This window comes from Eublepharis macularius, chromosome 8 (assembly GCF_028583425.1).
Source record: "Eublepharis macularius isolate TG4126 chromosome 8, MPM_Emac_v1.0, whole genome shotgun sequence".
Taxonomy (NCBI): Eukaryota; Metazoa; Chordata; class Lepidosauria; order Squamata; family Eublepharidae; genus Eublepharis; species Eublepharis macularius.
In genome coordinates, this window is record NC_072797.1 from 96,623,364 (window position 1) to 96,642,369 (window position 19,006).

Below are 19,006 nucleotides of genomic sequence, written 5' to 3' on the forward strand. Positions count from 1 at the left end.
ATCAACCGACCATTCCTGGAGTCCAACAGGAACAGCCTATCAACAGCTTTGCTGAATGGAATGCCTGCCTCCATTTACAAGCTGTTGAGATCACTCTCATTTAGTGGAAATATTCTTGGCTTGCAGTTAATTTGAAACTCTTCTGTTAAAGCATCATTTCCTAGCTTGACACGGCGAGCACGCTGCAGATTCTTGCTACCTTTACACACCTGCCTCCACCTAAGCTAAACAGTGCAAAATGAAGCTAAAACTTGCGGGATCTTTGCTTGCTTTTGCCCTGCTTCTATCTTATGCTCTGCTTGCTTCTTTTTCTTTCCCCTTTAATTTTCAATCATATTTACTCATGAAGACTGGATGAAGAGCTGAGGGAGGCATCAGCAAAGTAAGACAGTGTTCTGGTAACCACTACCATTATATTGCCATATCCTAAAGAAAACAGTTACTTAAATACTCTTATCTGCTAGGTCCATTAGGCATTGATTTATGTGAAGATGCCACACACACAGAGAGTGAGCAGTCTGTTCTTGTTCAAAGATGACACACAAGAAAAATAACTCAACTCATGAAATTCTCTACGCCAGATTGATTCTTTAGACCACTGTACCCTTTTCTGTAATTTATTTATTTAAAACATTTCTATACTCTTGAAACACCCAATTCAGGGTCCTCAAACATTAAAATATTTTTTTATATATATATAAATATATTTATATATATATATGAGGTATGGTGGCCTCAAACTATATAGGGCTTTCAAAGTCAATACGAACACCTTGAATTGGGAGCCAGTGTAGATGGAACAAGGCTGGAGTGACCCACCCCAGTCACTGTTGTGGCAATAGCATTCTGAGCCACCTGTAGAATCTGGACAGTCTTCAGGGGCATCCCCATATACAGTGCATTGCAGTAATCTAATCTAGAAGTTATCTGCCAGGATATGGGGTTATAGTCACAATCACATTCTGTATCCTAGCACATTCAATTGCAAAGGTTCCATTGATTTCAGTGAAACTTACATCTTAAACAGATGAGCTTTGCTGGCAACTTGAGAGGTTTACCTTAAATGGTCTTTGTACTTACTTTTTATTTAAGATGATTTAGCCTTTAAAAGGATTTGTTGCTGACCTTTATAAAAACAAAGATGTTTAGACTGATTTATTTAGCTAAGCTGGGCTCCAATGTAACATCTGGCAAATTGGCTGGAAATAAAGACTGTTGGAAATGCAGATGATCCTACTGATCAACTCAAAATCAAACTGCTGCTTCTGAAATTCACAGTGCAGGTTATTTGCGAAGTATAAACTCATAGCTCTCTAGGTGTTTTGTCATCAGTAATCATTATGTGGCCAAGAGAAAAATTGGTATATGCCATAATGATTTGCTGTCACATAGCTGTAGATAGTTAAGAGCTGAGGCTAATGAAAGCAAACCACTTTGCTGTAATTTTTATGGTAAAGGAAGTATTTTGGCTGAGCAATCCCAAAATTCAGCATTCATTTCCAGCAGCTGAATGGATCAAAGAAGCTTAAACAAATAGCCAGATTGCTTTATAATTTTGAACCTCACTTATACCTTCTTCTAATGATATATGTAGAATTATGCCATTTTAGCTACAGTGGTATCCTGTGCTGGGAAAGTGGAACAAAACCATTCTGCCATGAGGTCTATTCATTGCAATCCCAATACAACAGATCATAACATTCAAGATTTGTTGGACTGCAGCAATAAAATTAGTTCGTTAGTGGCTGGATGTCTTTAGGATGCCCCTGATTTGAAATCTTGCATGCATTCTGTCCGAAGCATCACCCAATTTAATCCACCATGTAACATAATAGCTTTGTGTTATAAGGTCTAGTGATGTTGGCTAATGCTCGTACAGTAGCAACAACCTCTCCTGGACATGTACAGATGAAAGCATCATATTTTACATATTAGAACACAGTATCATTTTATATGTAACACTTTCTTCAGCCCTTTAATTCTGTCTTTATAAAGGTAGCTCTTTTACAACCTGATCCTATGTATGCTTAGGCAGAAGCATAGTCCTCTGAATGTACAGAAGTTTAGTTCCTAATAAGTATGTGCTGGACTGGGCTGTTAATGTGTTTGAAATTGCAAAGTAATTTGTTATATTTATTTGCATGCACCGCTACTGAGATTTGTTAACTCTTAAGCAAACTACAAAGGGTCTTGTGGCATCTTAAAAGCTAACACATTTATAATGACATAAGCTTTTGTAATAGGTATGGTTTAAGGGGACCAGAACTAGGTCCTTGGGAAAAGGTTTGTGTTGCTTAATAAACATGAATTTTTCCCATAATGGGAGCAATGGTTAGAAGATAGCTCTAAGTATCCATTAGAGCTTAGAGGAGGTGGCCCTCTTACAGCTAAATGGAAGTGAAGGTTTGTGTTCCTCTTTATGCAAAGAAACAGCAGCTTGAGTTCAGAAGAAACAGAGTGATGGATCTCTGGGGATGCAGGATCTCCCTGGCTCTCAAGATCTGAAGTGGGATAGTGGATCATCCTTGCCTCCATCTGCACTTTACTTGTATATTTTTAAACAGCGAACATTACAAAAACTGTATAACTTTCCAATGTGTTTAACCCAGGAAAATGCTGTCTTTGGAGCTTCTCCTTTTTTAAAGATATGAGCACCATGTAACATATTTATGGGCCATTTGTTGCCTTCTCTCTGTGCCCACTAGGGTGACCATGTCATCATGAACCTGATTTAGTGGACTTTGGCCCACAGAAGCTTATGCAAAAATAAACTTGTTAAGGTGCTATAAGACTCTTGGTTGTTTAAAGTGATTGAGTTATTTCCCCTCAGCTGTCTAAACAGAGAAACTATTTACTTTTTAAATTTTCTCTTGTCTCTAGAGCAAGCTGTCTTTCTAATGAGCCAGAAGTAACTTCAGTGCAACAGGAGTAAGAATTTACAGTTAATAATGCCATTATATTTGAGTATCACTTCATAATCATGCAGCTCAGAACTAAAGAACTGGGTAAACTCCAGCTAGCCTCTTCTAGATCCAGGAACTTGGAGATTTCTTTTTGGAATGTAGTTCAGATCTTATTAAAGAGAAAAGTATTGACTATTTCAATACTGCTGTTTAGATCATTGTATAACTCAATGCTGCACTTTTAAGCATTTTAGGCTGTGCACCCTCAAAAGAAAGTTTCTCTAATGACAGGCAAATAAGAAAGTAAATTTCTTGGTCGTTACAACTTATTTAACTAAAAGTTAAAAATATTGACCATGATTTGCAGCTTTGTACTGATTAATATAATTTTTGTGACTCCTTTCTGGAATCTACCCAGCCCTCCTTCATTGATCTTCTTATGTTTTGATAACTCTTCCATTGTCTTTCATTCCAGCTGCATTTAAATTTGACTGCATTTTGGTCTGAATAGCAAAGAGCATTCTTTAAAAAAAAAGACAAAGAAGGGTACTTTGCTTGTTTTGAATATCATTGAGCTTCAGAAAGCACAAGTCCCAGCAAGGGGAAAGAAGCTTAATAGAGCAGGGTAGTAGCAGTATTTTGGAATGTAAAAGAGGTGTCAAAAAGGGACCAATGGCAGAATAACCTGAATCCAGAAAAAAACTCTCTTATACGCCATTGAAACTGATAATTTTGATAAGAGGTGTACAACTAATTTTCTCTTGTTTGAAGCCATACTGTGTAGCATTTTTCTTGCCTTTCATTTTTACACCTACATGCAAACTTGGATTTTGTATGTAGGTTGCAACTTATGAGTGGTAGCGCCCTCTAAATGTAAGTGTTCTGGAATTGCCATGACAATGGCAATGGATATATACTGGATGACTCATTTCATTGTGAAGTAGTCCATAAATGAGTACAAGAAGAAGGCAGTTGTAACCCTCCTCATAAGAACATAAGAGATGACCTGCTGGTTTAGACAAGTGGTCCATCTAGACTAGTCTAACAACCTGCGTCTCACAGTGGCCATGTGGTAGCCCTGGAAGGCCAACTAAGAGAGCACAGAGGCCAAGGGGAAAGTGGAAGGGGCACCATGTTAAAAAACTAAGAAGCATGAATAGGTAAAAATAAAACATTATTCAGTGGAGGACTTATTCATGTCTGGCACAGTAGTGCTGCCTTTTTTAAAGCAAAAGAAACTTGCTTTTTAAGCAAGAACTGAAATAAACTGACACTATTAGACCCTTAATGCCTAAGCATGCAGATAAATAGCTTGTAAACAAGTTGGGGAGTGGGAAGATAGAAACGCCTCCTAGGAAACTCTTCTAAGTCAAGCTCATGCTCAAAGAGACATACAGTCACTGCATGGCACTCTGAAACATAGAGGTGATGAGTGACTCCCTGACAGATTTGTGAACTGCATAATGTTGGCATCTGATGTAGGCATTAGGACACCAGGCAAACCCAATCTATAGCAATCACTCGGTCTCTGAACGGGAATGGTCCTGGGAACTTGCATGAGAGGCTAGTGAAAGTAGAATAGAATGTATTTGGAGCTGAATTAATGCCTGTTGAGGAGGATTGCTAGACAAATGGCAAAATATTACAACTTCAGTGACTTGCTGGATTGAAGATAGCCCATTAGCCACATGATGTGGGTTGCCAGGGACAACAGAGCTTTGTTGCCTGAGGCTGCAAAACAGCTCTTGTTGGTAAGCCTTTGGCAGGTCACAATGAGAGATACAACCTAAGCAAACCTGTATTTGATTAAATTTAGTAATTAAAATTCTTTATCTCTGCTTCTGCAAGCTACTTCAAAGAATATCAGCAACAGATAACTATTACCTGGAGTTTTTAAGATCCACATATCTCATGGGAAAATAAAGGTGTCCTTATGTAAATTTGTTCATTCTTGTGTATGTATATTGATTTTCCATGGATGCTTTTACTTTTGTAAAGTAGCTATCAAACTATGAAATACCTGAATACTTGCATTAGCGAAATCATAATGTGTCTCTACATGTTTCATTTCCCTCTAATTGCAAGTTTGAATTGAAAGATAGAACTATTGACATGAAAAGGAAGCAATATTCTCAACCATTTGTATGACTGGGCCACACCTTAAGGTTAAGGGATTACCAAGTGAACTGTGTTAGTGCTAGACAGAAAATGGAACTTTGGTTTTCAAAGCTAAGTTTTTCTGGGCCTAAGTAGTACCTGGGTGGGAACCACAGAAGTGTACATGGTAACATGATTTTTAGCAAAAATGCCAAATATATTTAACATTAAATTAATACATGGAACTAACTTTTTAAAAACTTTTGTTTCTTTAAAGCACTGAAATGAAGCTGAAAGAAAACGCCTAACTTCCTTGGCCATTTTCAGAAGAGGATTTTTTTGTCTATTTGACATTCATAGAGGTTGGGGACAATCTGGTTTCTCCCTTGGGCACAATAGTCCAGGAACCTCCCATGCTCAATTCACATTTCTTTCAATGAGGCCTGCCAGAGCAAGAAAAAGCTCCCGATGGATTATAACCTTTGTTCTTGCGTTACTTAATGCCATCCTGAGCTTTCTGAGGTAAAGGAGGCGGCTGTTGCTGCTGTTTCTGTCAGACAGGCAGCAATACGTAGCTGTGACTTTTCATTGTATTCAGGAGTGTTATCTGCAACAAGGAAATCTATTTCAGTAAGCATTTTTCAATTTACAAGTATTTTACTGTTTTGCCATCAATGTGCCTGTAATTTTGTGTGTTTGGTTTGTTTTTTCCTTTTTGTCTTCAATATATTAGCATCTGTGCCTAGTTAAACCAGAGGTGATAACTTCCATTTAACAAGTCTTAGTTTTTTCATGTATGTGCCCCTCACAGCAGCCCTGGTATACATTGATATGAACATGGAACTCTGCACAAAAGGAGACTTAATTTTTTATCTGCTTTTCTGTATTGCTCTGTGAACACAGAATATTCCCTAGCATCCATGGGAATTGGGCAATTCCAATTCCAGAGAGCTCTACGTATGCTGCAAAGCCTCTGCAGATTTTGGTCTATCGCCATTAACTATAATTCCACTCTTCAAAATATTCCCTCAAATATTTAAATACTTCGTTTCATTGTATCCAGATATTGTGTCTTGAATTTTCTGTGCGGGGGAAAAAACCCACCATTAGGAAAAATGAAATTTCAGGAAAGTGCCAACCCATCTTATGAAGTAGAGACTCTAGATATGAATAAGAGCATGCATGGACATCAAAGAGATCCTAAACTAAAAGGATGCTGTAACAGATGAAATTCATACTAAGATGGCCAGACAGTATGCCAACAATATTATCTCCATCAACACAATAAAACAGATCAAATACTCCATTTAAATAGTCATCAGTGAGAAAGCAGAAGAACAAACTTATTGTTAATTATATTACCAGACAGAGATGTATATTAAAGAACAAGAATGAACTACTCTGAAACACACCAAATATGTTAATTTTCAAATGGGGACCAAGTGAATATATTCTGTGTCTGGAATGAAGGTCAAATGTTATATACCTTCCAGAGTTATTTTCAGACATTCAGGTTTTGGCTCTTCAGCTGTGTGTAAGGGAAGCATATGCTACATACAATCTTCCCACTATATGAGATCATTATTTTGTGTGACTGGGCGTGTGTATTTTCCAAGTGCAGCCTTTCGAAAATCTGAGGTTCCATTCAGGTGTACCAAAGCTGTAAGTACATGCAAATACCTGCATTGCCCCATTCAAACAAAATTATATCTGTGAGTATGAGGAGGTTCTCTCATAGCCCACACGCCTGTTTTGTGCTCTTGGAGGATGGTAAAATCAAACACCTGAAAAGAGCCAACTATATATCTATCCTAGATTCGTGTTCGTAATATGAGGAAGCATGGTGAATGCACAAGTTGGGAACTGGATTCTGTGTTTCTGTTGCTTAGGAAAGCTACACTGAACAAAAAGAAATGGAATCAAGCTTAGTCAATATAAACAAATGAAAGGAAGGGGTTCTTTATGATGAATTCTCAGACTGAGCATACAAATACTTGTGCAGAAAACCTGGGTATGGTTTTATCAGATCTGGTGAATTCTTGCCTGCCATTAACAAATTACCTCTTGCTCTTAAGCTGGCAACAACCAAGAAGTAAATATAAAATATACTTTTTGGTAGATCAAACTAGAGGTGAAAAACATAGTCTTATCAACCTGGAAAAGGGCAGCTTTTTCAAACTGTGCACCTATATACTTACTTGAACATGTCTCAATTGCCATCAAATTTTCTAATTCCGTATCAGAACAGATGTTTGCCAATGGTGCACAATTCTCCCTTCCAATCTCGATAGAGCACCATATTCATTTAGGCTTGTTTTGTTTTGCCAATTTTAGCACTCGTACGTCCTTAACCTAAGCCTGAAGTTCTGTGAATAATGCAGATCCTGCCAGGTGCCAGTCCTGTGACGCACCGGTAGCAATTCCTATACACAAGGGGACTCCAAATTAGCATCTTGTATTTCATGCCATCTTTTGCATAAAAACTCAGCTTCAAATCCCTTTGTTTAGCAAACAAAGGCAACAGTATTAGAGTTGCCATGCAGATGCTGAGATTGTTCTCAGTCCCAGTTTCTCAGTGTGTCCAACACTTGTGTCCTTGGCAGTCGTTCAGGCTAGGCAACTTAGACCAAGAGGAGATAACTATATAGGTATTTTGCTCTTATCCTAAATGCACTTATTCATGAGTAAGTAAGAACATTTGTACTAGAAAAACAAGTAGTTTGAAGGGTAGGGTGACTTGCAATTTTAGCATACGGAAAGGCTTTTTTGCAAGATCCTTCTACCATGTAATAGGAAAGGGAATCTTGTGGTGACTCTTCTACCTCAAAACCTTCCATGTGAAATGATTGCCAATTGCTATTAAAGTGAAAAATTGTTCCCCTATGCATTGCTTGTTTCCTATTGCTGCCTTGTTTTGAAAACTGAAGAATAACTGTACATTTCAGAGAATCCATGCATCCTTACTGATGCTTGTAGCAGCTTTGGGGTTGGGTCTTACCATTCTGTTCAGGTCTTCGTCTCGTACAAGAGCCTTTTCTGCCACTCCTGGCACCAGAGGAAGGCTGTGTGAGTAGTAGGATCCAACTTTTCATATTGAATCTCAGGGCAGCAAGTTATTCAGAATTACAGATACTATTTAAGAATCTTCATGTGAAAGGAAAGGACCAATGCAGGTATTATTCTCTCCAGATACAGCTTTTACCTCCTTTTCAATTTTCATAATCTCTATTTCCATAGGGCAAATAGAAATTCCCCACTTGCAGGGCCATCCTCAGAGCAGTGCAAGTGCGTGCGTGCGCGCATGCGCGCGCGCACACAATTTTGTGTGTTCACTATTGCCTCTTTCTATTGAAGTGATTGGTTGCAAAATTTTCAGTTGTATATTGGCATGTACATGGGGCTCTGTACTGGGAAAGATGCGTATAGGTTGCTTGTGTGTACTGAATTTCTATTACAGGGCTTACCTGTCAACTACACTTTGCTGTCCATCATAGTCCTATCTGTCTTGTTTATCAAATGGATCTGACAGCTTTGCTCTGAATTCTTGCAATCTGAATACAGTATTTTGTTTTCAGAGATGCTGGTGAGAATTTTTAAAAATGTTCATACTTAAGACATAAAAATGAAGATTACTTTCTGAACTTTTTGACCACAATCTAGTAGACTGTGTATTTAATCCCTTCATTTCTCTGGTGTTTACCATGCCTAATTCTGTGTTGGATGGTGGCCCATAAAGTTAATCTTCCAAATGAAATTGGGTTGTCAACAAAACAGGAAAAAACAGATCAGCTGCTCTTGTGCCTTTAATAACAGCTTAATCTACTATTATCATCAGGTGAAATTTCATTGCATATAAATAACCATTATGACCTATTCACGAATACAGGGGTGAGTTTAAAAGACTGGCTTGCAGATCTTCTTTTGCAGAGCATGCCACTACTCCGTAATATGACTCCGACTTCCTTGTGCACCAATTCTGCGCAGGTTTACTCAGAAGAGAGTCCCACTGAATTCCTGCTGGGCTTCCTCCATAGTGAATGTGCATAGGTTGTAGTGTTATAGCTCATTCTGGTGCAAAGTTAGGTGGGCCTAAATCAGTTGGTTTCAGTGGTTTTAGGTATGCTTAACTGTACAGAATTGGACTGCACATGTCATTATTGTGTTTATTTGTAAAACATATAAAAAGCAAATTATCTATTTCCAGTTCCAGCCATTGGAACATATGATAAAGTTAGTGTATTTAATTATTAATTATAGATCATTAAAAAGACAAAGGACTTGTTAAACTACAAGAGTTTCCCTCATGATGGCTTACTAGGGCTCAAAGGAAAAGAGTTACTTGCTTACTAATACATATTTTTAGAATTGACTTTTTTTAAAAAAATGTCAAGGTATAACTGTTGCATATTATACTAATAATTATCTATTAATGTTCAGCTAACACTATTTTTTCTGTTTCAAAGAAAGAATACTTGCACAAATATATTGTTGTATAAATTTATTTTATACTCCTTTGAGGCTTTCTTTTTCTTCTGCCATATATACAAGTGCTTAGAGTCAAGTATTAGATAGGGCCTTTCTAGACTATCCATTTTGAATAATAATATACAGTTTACTTAATTACTGTGGAGAAGGCAGATTTCTCAAAATGATGAGTGTCTGTTGAGGGTTAAACGCATTGTTGTCACGCTGGTGAAAAAGTGTTTCCCCTCCCCAGCTTGTGCACCAAGTACAGCAGTTTTGACTGTGGTTGCCCATGTTTTTTGGAACTATTGGCTAATAACCATGATATCTCTAGTAATCAGCAACATAATATTTAAAATGCCTGTGCCATTTTAAATATACCTTTTAAAATATAAGCAAGGGATGATATAAGCTAAAGCTAAATAAACACCTATTGATTTGAGTGAGAGAAATTTAAGCCTGAACTTTCAATCTTCCATTGCAGTCAATGCTGTATAAAAGTACTTCAGTTTACTGAAACATGTCATTATATTGTAATGTTATTTTATTCCTTTTACATCTTTAGAGGCTGTGCATGCCTCCGGTTGAACCATGGAAGGCTACCATTCCTCATGCATAACATAACATAACTGCTCGTGCGGGTACAGGTCTAGCACCAGTTTTACCAATAATTTCAAAAGAAGTTTTTTCTTCTGTCATCCATGGAAAGGCCCTTAAGCATTACTTGTTTTGTTATATGCAGATATGCTGACTAAATTGTGTAGATTAAGCAATACAGTATATAATGCTACTGTTATGTATAATATGTATGACTCAGAAATAAAAAGCTGCAATCCAACAATAAAATAGTTTTATGTAAGGCAACTCCATTTTACACTAACTTCTTACAATCCAATACTGTGCATGTCCAATTGCTTTGAAACTGATGCTTTATTCCAGCAGTCATTACGGTGCAGAAAGACTGGTATGATTGGTGAAAGAGCTAGAACTAAGTGACACATATCTGGTGTCAACAAAAACAAAGAAAAGCCCTTCCAAAACCATGCTCCATATTGCTCTGGTAACACATGGAAGCATTGATCAAGATGGTTGGTTACATGGTCATTTCCTGTGCCCACCATAGATCTGATGGAAGTATAGTACTGAAGTAGCCATGCTAGTTAGACAATGTGATTTTCGTTTTCATATCACACTAATGCTGTTGGAGCCCAAACATGGAATAGTGCTTTTTCAGCAGCTATCACTGTTTAGCAGTAACATATAAACTGGATCTCCAGCTCTCAAGAAGCAGCTTTAGTTTTAATTACTACACCCAGCTCCATTTTTTTGTTTTTGTTTTAAAAACTTTATTTATGCACCTGGCACATTCTTATTTTCATTCCTGCTTTGCAAATTTATTTCATTCTTGACTTTGCAAGATACAGAATGTGGGAATGTGTTAGGGAGGCAGAATCCGTAGAAAGGCACTGATAGAAGATGGCAGATGGCAGCACAGTTACAGGCATGCTAGAGCTTGGTTCTCAGCAGACTTACTATTGCAGGGTAAGTCATGGAATCTGTGTAAAAACTTGATCTGTATGCTGGTCTTGTTGCCAAATCTTCCCTGGTACATCTGTGCTGTGTTCATGGTTTCTTTGAGTGGGCTGCCACCCATGCCATCCCTGCAAGGTGTAGAGCAGCAGCACCACCACCATGGGAGGAAAACTTCTCCCATCCTTGCCATCTCTGTGGGGTCCAGCATGGGCTCAATGACATACCTCTGGAACCCATCCTGGACAAGAGCACCAACAGCACAGATAGGGGGGCTCTCCTCCACCTGGCCTGGCCTCCATTGCCACCAATCAGGCCCAGGGCAGGGTAAAGTCTTTGTCTATAGCCTGTACTCCGTTGTTCTCCCTCCCCTCTCCCCAGCCATAATCAGAGAAAGATCTTTATGAAGTACCACCCAACTCCTAAGAATCAGGATGTAGTATCACTTCCAAAGGATAGCTGAGTCCCTCTCTGATTACAGCAAGAGGAAGAGAATGGCCAGATGGTAGGGAGGGGGTAGCCAAGAAAACTAGGTACCACAAGGATATCACGTTGCCCCAAGCAGCCACATGCGCTGTGAATCAGCCCTAGGATGGATGCACTGATTCATAAACCTAGACTGACGTTTCCTCAACGTTCATTTATACGCCTTGCCTGCTCTGAAGGAAATTAAAATAAGAGTAGCCTCCTGAGAACGGACAAGGCTCCTTTACTTTCATTAAATGTATCCATAAAGGAATCGTGGCAGGTGCAATCTGGGGTACCCGCTCCACTCAGCCTGCAGTGGTGATACTCCATGCTGTTTCCTGCTACACTGGGCACCTAATGGCTACTGCTTGTGCCATGGCGTGGTGCCCAAGAGTTCCAACTTTCTGCAGCACCATGGTGCCATCTACAGCTCCGTGGAATGGGCAAGGGGAGGGCAGCTGATCCTGCACCTGCATAGTGGGTGGGCTCTGGGCTGCCTCTGCCCAGATCACTCCTTACATTGTCCTATGACTCCATATGAAACAAGATATCTCTCCAAGGAAGTAAGAACTTCACAGAATCAAATTGAGGACCCTTCGATGTACAGATATGCATTTGGATAACAGCTAATTTCTATCATTTAGTACATCCATTCTTGAATGTAAAAAATACAAATAATCCAACCATAATAATTCATAGCATTTGTCAATGACTAGAAATATTTGGATTTGACTACTAGTTTGATGTGTTACTGTTTGGACTCAGTTTCCTGGACAGCAGGAAATGTTGTGAAGGGAGACAGGGATTCAAAAGATAGAAAGTCTTAAATGAGCCCAAAGAGCTTTTCGGTTACCACTGAAGAATATCAACCCAGTTGGTAGAAAACAGAAATACTGTGCACAGAAATGCCAATTTGTATACCATCTCAGGGCCAAGCTACACATGACGAATGACACTTGAACAGCAAGTGTATTTCTCCCTGTTCACTTGCCCTCCACTCAATCCACTTGCTGTTCAAGTGTCATTCGTCATGTGTAGCTTGGCCCTATGGCTTTGAGAGGACTTTCTGATTCTGCTTGCATGAACGACTTTGTTATCTATGGCTCTGCCTACTAGGCAATGGCAAAGCTTTGCTCATACCCATCAGTAGGCAAAACAGGCTACATATATGAAGGGAGGTAGAAACCCATCCTTTCACCCTTTGCCTCCCAGCCAATTGGTAACACACCTGCCCTGCAGGAGATAAAAAAAGATAAATACTTGCTTTACATTGGCAGCCAGGACTGGCAGACTGGGGGGGAACAACCAGGGGCAGTGGCAAAAACTTTGCGCCTCCCAGCAGTACACATACCCCAACACATGAAAACGTAGGAAGTCACTCATGAAGAATGATCAGATCTCGATGGAGAATAACTGCTAATTCAGGATATAACCACAACTGCACTTATATACCACTCTTCTAGACAGATTAGTGCCCCTCTCAGAGTGGTGAACAAAGTATGAGGTCTCTGTTATTTATTCCATGTAATAGCAACTGCCTTTTTCATCACGGCATACCTGCTGATACTAGCCCCACTAGGGAAAAGGGTAGGCTACTCCCTCCAACCCCGCATTCGCTTGTAAGGAAAGTGGGTCCATTTGTTATTTTAAAATAAAGCTGGAGTGCCTGGCAAGGTGCATCTTCCCTTGACTCCAGTACGAGTCCACAGCTAAGAGCAAAATGCTTCCAGCACCAGAACACAGCAAAGGCACCACCAGTGGTTTAGCTTCCCTTACCCATTCATTTTTGTTCAGAAGAGTTCCTTGAAGAAGCAGGGAAAGGAAACATAATCACATACCAGCTCACACCTCTCTGTGCCTATTGTGCAAGTAAGCAACTTAATTGCCTACCCCCAAAATGTGCCATCAGCCTGTGCCGCAAAAGAGTTTCATAGTTTAAAAGCCTGATGGCCACCACTGCTTCATGTAGTTAATTCATTATGTTAATTATGCATGCAATTAATTGTGCATTAATCCTATAAATTAATTTCCCCAACTTCTTACATGCCAGCAGTATCTGCTCAGGAAATGGCTAGGTCATTGCCCCTTCATGGGAAAAACCCACACACCCCAGCTGCAAACATTCTCAAGGGGATTAAGTTCTTTTGAATCACTTCTCACTGTGTGTACACTTTTCAGACCCAACTGCAAAATAAACCTACCTTGTTCAGCTGTGAATGGCACACACCTCTTTCTGTTTCTCTTACACAGAACTGGAGGCACCATCCTTTGCCAACTGCCACTTCCAGTTATTTTGCCAAGAGATTTAAATGTGAATGGATCATTTACAATTGATAGGTGTATGTACTTTTGTGGCTGGAGTTTAAGTTTCTCAGTGCCTGGGTCAATGCCTAGGATATATGAAAAGATACTATTACTAGAAAAAGATGCCTGTGGGTTGGTGCAGGATGCATTTTCTGCACACCTGAATAAGTACAGAGAATCTCCACAAATGAGTTTGCGAGCCTTCAGATCATAGGGTGCTGTTTCCACACCGACTTGAGCCTCTTTTTCTGCTAGAAATTAAGCAGTGATGTAACTTAAAGCCAAATCCAAATGTTACATCAGAAATGCTCTTATACTCTGAAACATAAAGAGCAGTTTTATGGGCCTCGTGCAGATCTAAAACAGTCAGAAATCCTGAAGTGTTGTCAAAGTAATTTTAACAAACATTTGCTACATTAGGAAGTGTTTGTTTTTAGGGCAGAGAGTATCTGTTCATATCACCCGTCTTTTAGAATGTAGGTGTTAAAAGGAAAGTGATGGTGCAAAAGAAGTTGATAAAAGGCTTGCCCTAGCTTATAGGAGGAAACCATCTCAGTCTTCTGCTGGTCTCATTCCTGTGTCATACTGTGCCCCTGAGCCCATTTCAGAGCTAAAGTTGGCAATACAAATACAACCAAGCCTGTCAGAGGACGAGGGCCTGAGCCTTAGCCAAAGATGGTAGAAAAAGCTGGATTCTACACTGTGCCTCTGCCTGAGGGATAAAATCTTGGCTTTCTAACCTAGAAACTATTAATATTTATGCAGGATTCTTCTATAATCAAGTAAGCTATAAACACCTGCTTATTACATAAGCCAGAGTACACATTTCAGATGCATTACATGGAATCATTCCATTCTTTCCTCACAGCAATACTCTGGAGTGGGTTACTTGAAAGATTATTCATATTCAACACTATCCTCTGTCCCACATTGGCTCTATCTGAGTAACTATGCAAGATTTTCAGTTCAAACCAATGAAGAGGCATATAGCTGAATGGTACAGTGCATGTTGGGTTCATCCATCCACTTTAAAAGATCAGAGGTAGCACATCTGGTTAACATCGCTTTCTGAGCTACTCTAGCAAACCACAGTTATTCAGGAAAATCTTACTGAGCTTATATCAGCCATTTGTGATGTTGGCTGCTTATACCTCTTCTTATTTAAGGTACTGTGTTTATTTTAAACAAACCAGAATGAGATATTCTCTTTTAAGTTACTCAGCTAAGAGAGCAATCCTAGGCAGCTCTACTTAGAATCCTGCCCAGGTCTTTTCAGCAGGATTTATTGTCAGGAAGTCAATGGGCTTAGAAGTTATTCATCATCCATTAGAACTCATCCATCAAGGTCGATGGGCTTAGAAAGGTCTCTCTTTTTAGAACTGGACTGTAGGACATTTTTAAACTACCCAGTATAAGATGAATGGGTCTCACTGACTCACATGAGGCATCAAAAATGTATTCATTTACACATTGTACAGAAAGCTGAAATTGTAACATAGTCTAACATTTTTGGATTAATAGACAAATTTGAAAACAAAATATCTGTACACATCTAACTCAAAACAGAACTTCAAAATGTACCCAGAAATGATCAATAATTACTAGTGAGACAACCAAAATTGAAAATAAGGCACTTACATGATCCTATCTCAAAAAAAGAGAGGCCTACAATGCAGTTCTAAACAGAGTTATGCCCATTTAAGCCCATGGACTTTAATGGACTTAGAAGGTTCTAACTTTGCTATAAAAGTTTGAACTATAGAAGTGTATCTAAAATGGTTTAAGATACCTCCATACCAGAAAGCTGAAATTTGGTACACATGTAACCAAGACGCTCTGATTGCTGAAGAACTTTAAAAATGGAAATCTCTCTCTCTAACTATGGAAGTTAGAATATGGGGCTGGGTCCAAAGTTTCTGTTTCACTAATAGTGGAGCAGAACAAAACAACACAAGGAATAGAAGGCTGAGGGCCAAGCTACAAGTGACGAATGACACTTGAACGGCAAGTGGATTGAGTGGAGCACAAGTGAACAGGGAGAAATACACTTGCCATTCAAGTGTCATTCGTCACTTGTAGCTTGGCCCTCAGTTGTGGGAGTCCCATTACTCCTTCACACTCTTATCTCCTTCACCCCTCCCATGTGTCTGTGAGAAGGGGGAATGTGTAGCCATGCTCGTAGAATGTAAACTAAATTTGCTAGTATCGGAGGATTGTACTGAAGCAACCACCATGAAGTGCTTTTACTTCAAGAGCGTGGACATAAACCTGTGTAGAAAGGAAACACTTACATGTCAGGTTGCCAGCCTCCAGGTGGTAGTTGGAGATCTTCCGGAATTACAACTGATCTCCAGGCAACAGAGATCAGTTGCCCAGGAGAAAATAGCTGCTATAAGGGTGAATTCTATGGCATTATACCCCACTGAGGCTTCTCCCCTCCTCAAATTCTGCCCTCTTCAGGCTCCACCCCCCAAATCTCCAGGAATTTCCCAACCTGCATCTGGCAACCCTACTTACATGGGATATAGTGTAAACTTCTCTTTGCCCCAGGCAATATTATTATGTTGGGAGCTCTCATATGGCACGTGGTAATTTGTCCCAGGGTCATTGATTTATATGAATGCAATCTTCCATACCAGTTATAAACATATTACATGGAAGTATGTTTAAACAGGATCATAGTATATGCTTTGTATAATATGTTTTACAACTGGATGTTAATAATCTTCATGTTTGCTCTAAAATCTTTTAAATATGTGTGACCTGATTTTAGTTTTATGAAGCTGAGTTTCTCTGTGTTCAGCCTATCTGGGAAGGTGGGAGGGGTTCTTACACTGGGTACTCTTTTCAACACAGATACCTAAACATAAAATCCTTAGCTTCCACTAATGAAAAATTCAAACTAATTAGTCAGTATAACAAATAAGTAACTAGGACAAGATCAGGAAAGAATAAATACAAAAACAACACTCAGTTTTTACTTCTAAAAAAAGAATTAATATCTTCATTTTGGCTTTGTATTAATCTCATCTGCAAACCTGAGTGAAGAAAGGCCTCATTCATTAAATCACTCCAATTTATTAGCCTCTTAAAAGTTTTCCACGACTTGAAGTTTCAGGACTTGAGAAGGAGAGAGAGAGAGAGAGAACACTCAAATGTTTTTCTTTTAAATTAATTCTATGTATATGACCATGGATGCTTGAAATGGGAGTATGCCTGTGCCTTTACAGCTGGGGCTGCATCAAAGTTTCCATTCTCAAATTCTTTCAGATGAGGTACATGGCTCGCCCGCAAAGGGAATGTGTGCTCTCAGATGGGAGTAGATTGGGGACTAAAGTTAATTCATGGGCAGAGGCCTATTAAAATTTATGAAACTTGTTTTCTAGGAGAAGCCCATGCTAGATTTGGCACAAGCAAATTCCAATCTCCAGAGCAGCCTGGTATTTAATTAAAAGTATCAAGGACACAAATTCTTCTCACCCCTAAAAATGTAGGGTTTTATTTTTAAAAAGCCAAAATAAATACTGAGAGGCCCTGGTTCTCTACTCATGTTAAAGATTTTCAAAACTCTCTTTAAAGAGAACATTATGAAGATGTACTTTTTAAAATAAAGTTTAAAGTGGTACCTACAGGCATACATCTGAAGGATATCCCACACTGGCCAATGCAGATATACAGCATATAGCTATGCAACAGTTTGCCCCTTTTCACTTCAAAGGTAACATTTATCTTATTTATCGCCCCCCCCCCCCCGCTTTCTCCTCCATACCATGGCACTGTCCTAGTACTGTAGAGGAATTCTTGGAGATTAGCTGTGTGTTTAGCCTTTCTTTTTCATAGTTAATCTAAGAATTTGCAGCAATGAACTGTTTGGGCAATTCCATCCACACTAAAGTTTTTTCATTGTGGTCACCCCAAAACCTACCTGAATTCTCTTAGTTTTTTCTTTTTCAGGAAGCTGTTCTAACCTATGCTTTTTGGTCATCAGCACCTATAACATTTGAGCTTTGAACTGTTTGCAGCCAACACTGAGAGATAGGTGGGGAGTGTTGTTGCCCATGACTTTTCACTACTCACAAATAGAGAAAGGAGAACGAAAACCCTGACTTAATACATTTCATTATATCAAGCACTGATAGGGATGCAAATCTAACACATGTGACTTGCAACAGTACTTGCAATTTATGTTTTGACAATATGCAATTCACTTGTTAGCCAAAAAGAGAAGTCAAAGCTCTTTTGGGCTGAATCCACACTTACCAGCATAGCGCTAAACAGTCGGAATGACAGCATCTTCCTGGTGCTTTTTCTGACGTCATCATGCCATGAGACCGGCATCGCGGCGTGATGATGTCCTAAAATGCACCAGGAAGACGCTATCATTCCGACTGTTTAGCACTATGCTGGTAAGTGTGGATTCAGCCCAACTGCTAGTCTAGTAAGATGGTCTATGATCCAGGGATATGTCAGCTATATCATCCTAATTAGTTACATTTAAGAATGTTATCATATGTCACCAAAGGGTTTCCTAAGTTATCATATCTGATAGTAAACTGATGGGCCTCGTGCCAATCATCAAATCAGTAAAACTAGGCTACCTATAGACAAGGAAATTAAACCCCTCCCCACACACACACACACACACACACACACACACACACACACACACACACACACACACACACACACACACACACACACACACACACACAGAGAAGGGGGGCTTGATAACAACCAAGCATGGAAAATTGAAAGCAGTTGAGCCTCAGAGAAAGAAAGAAGGGAAGGGCAGAAGCTGCCAACTCAAATCTGAATAATGGAAGGGGAGATTCCTCATGAACCCTTAGTTTGTAGCTTGAATATGTCCCTTTTTGTATTTTGTTTTGATGGCACACATGAAAGCAATGCTTTCATATTTTGGTTAAGATCAGAGACAGCCTGAACTGAGTCATTTCAGGAAGCAGAAGGAAGAAGAACTTGCCTCTGTTCATAAAGTAGAGTTGAAGCCACACTCTCTCCCTGCTCTTGCCTCCTGTGTTCAGTGCCAGCCTCTGCAGTATCTGTGTATCATCTTGGGCCCAGTTCATTGTGACCCACAGTCGAGTACCACCATAAACAATTCTGGCAAAGCTGCACTGAAAAAACAGTAACACTCAAACAACTACCGTGCGGTTGCAGTTGGCCACACCAGTGTGCCAGCTGTTGTCTGCAAGGGTACATTTCAAATAGACGACACAGTC

General features: G+C 39.4%; 1 protein-coding gene across 1 annotated transcript in view; it reads left to right on the forward strand.

The window, feature by feature from the left end:
- Positions 1-10,427, forward strand: part of PRUNE2 (prune homolog 2 with BCH domain) — a 180,085-nt gene extending 169,658 nt beyond the window's left edge. Inside the window, exons 18-19 of the mRNA XM_054987592.1 lie at positions 2,881-2,928; positions 5,278-10,427. Coding sequence (XP_054843567.1) covers positions 2,881-2,928; positions 5,278-5,308 — 79 coding nt within the window. The 3' untranslated portion in view covers positions 5,309-10,427. The remainder of the gene's footprint in view (positions 1-2,880; positions 2,929-5,277) is intronic.
- The last annotated feature ends 8,579 nt before the right edge of the window (positions 10,428-19,006 follow it).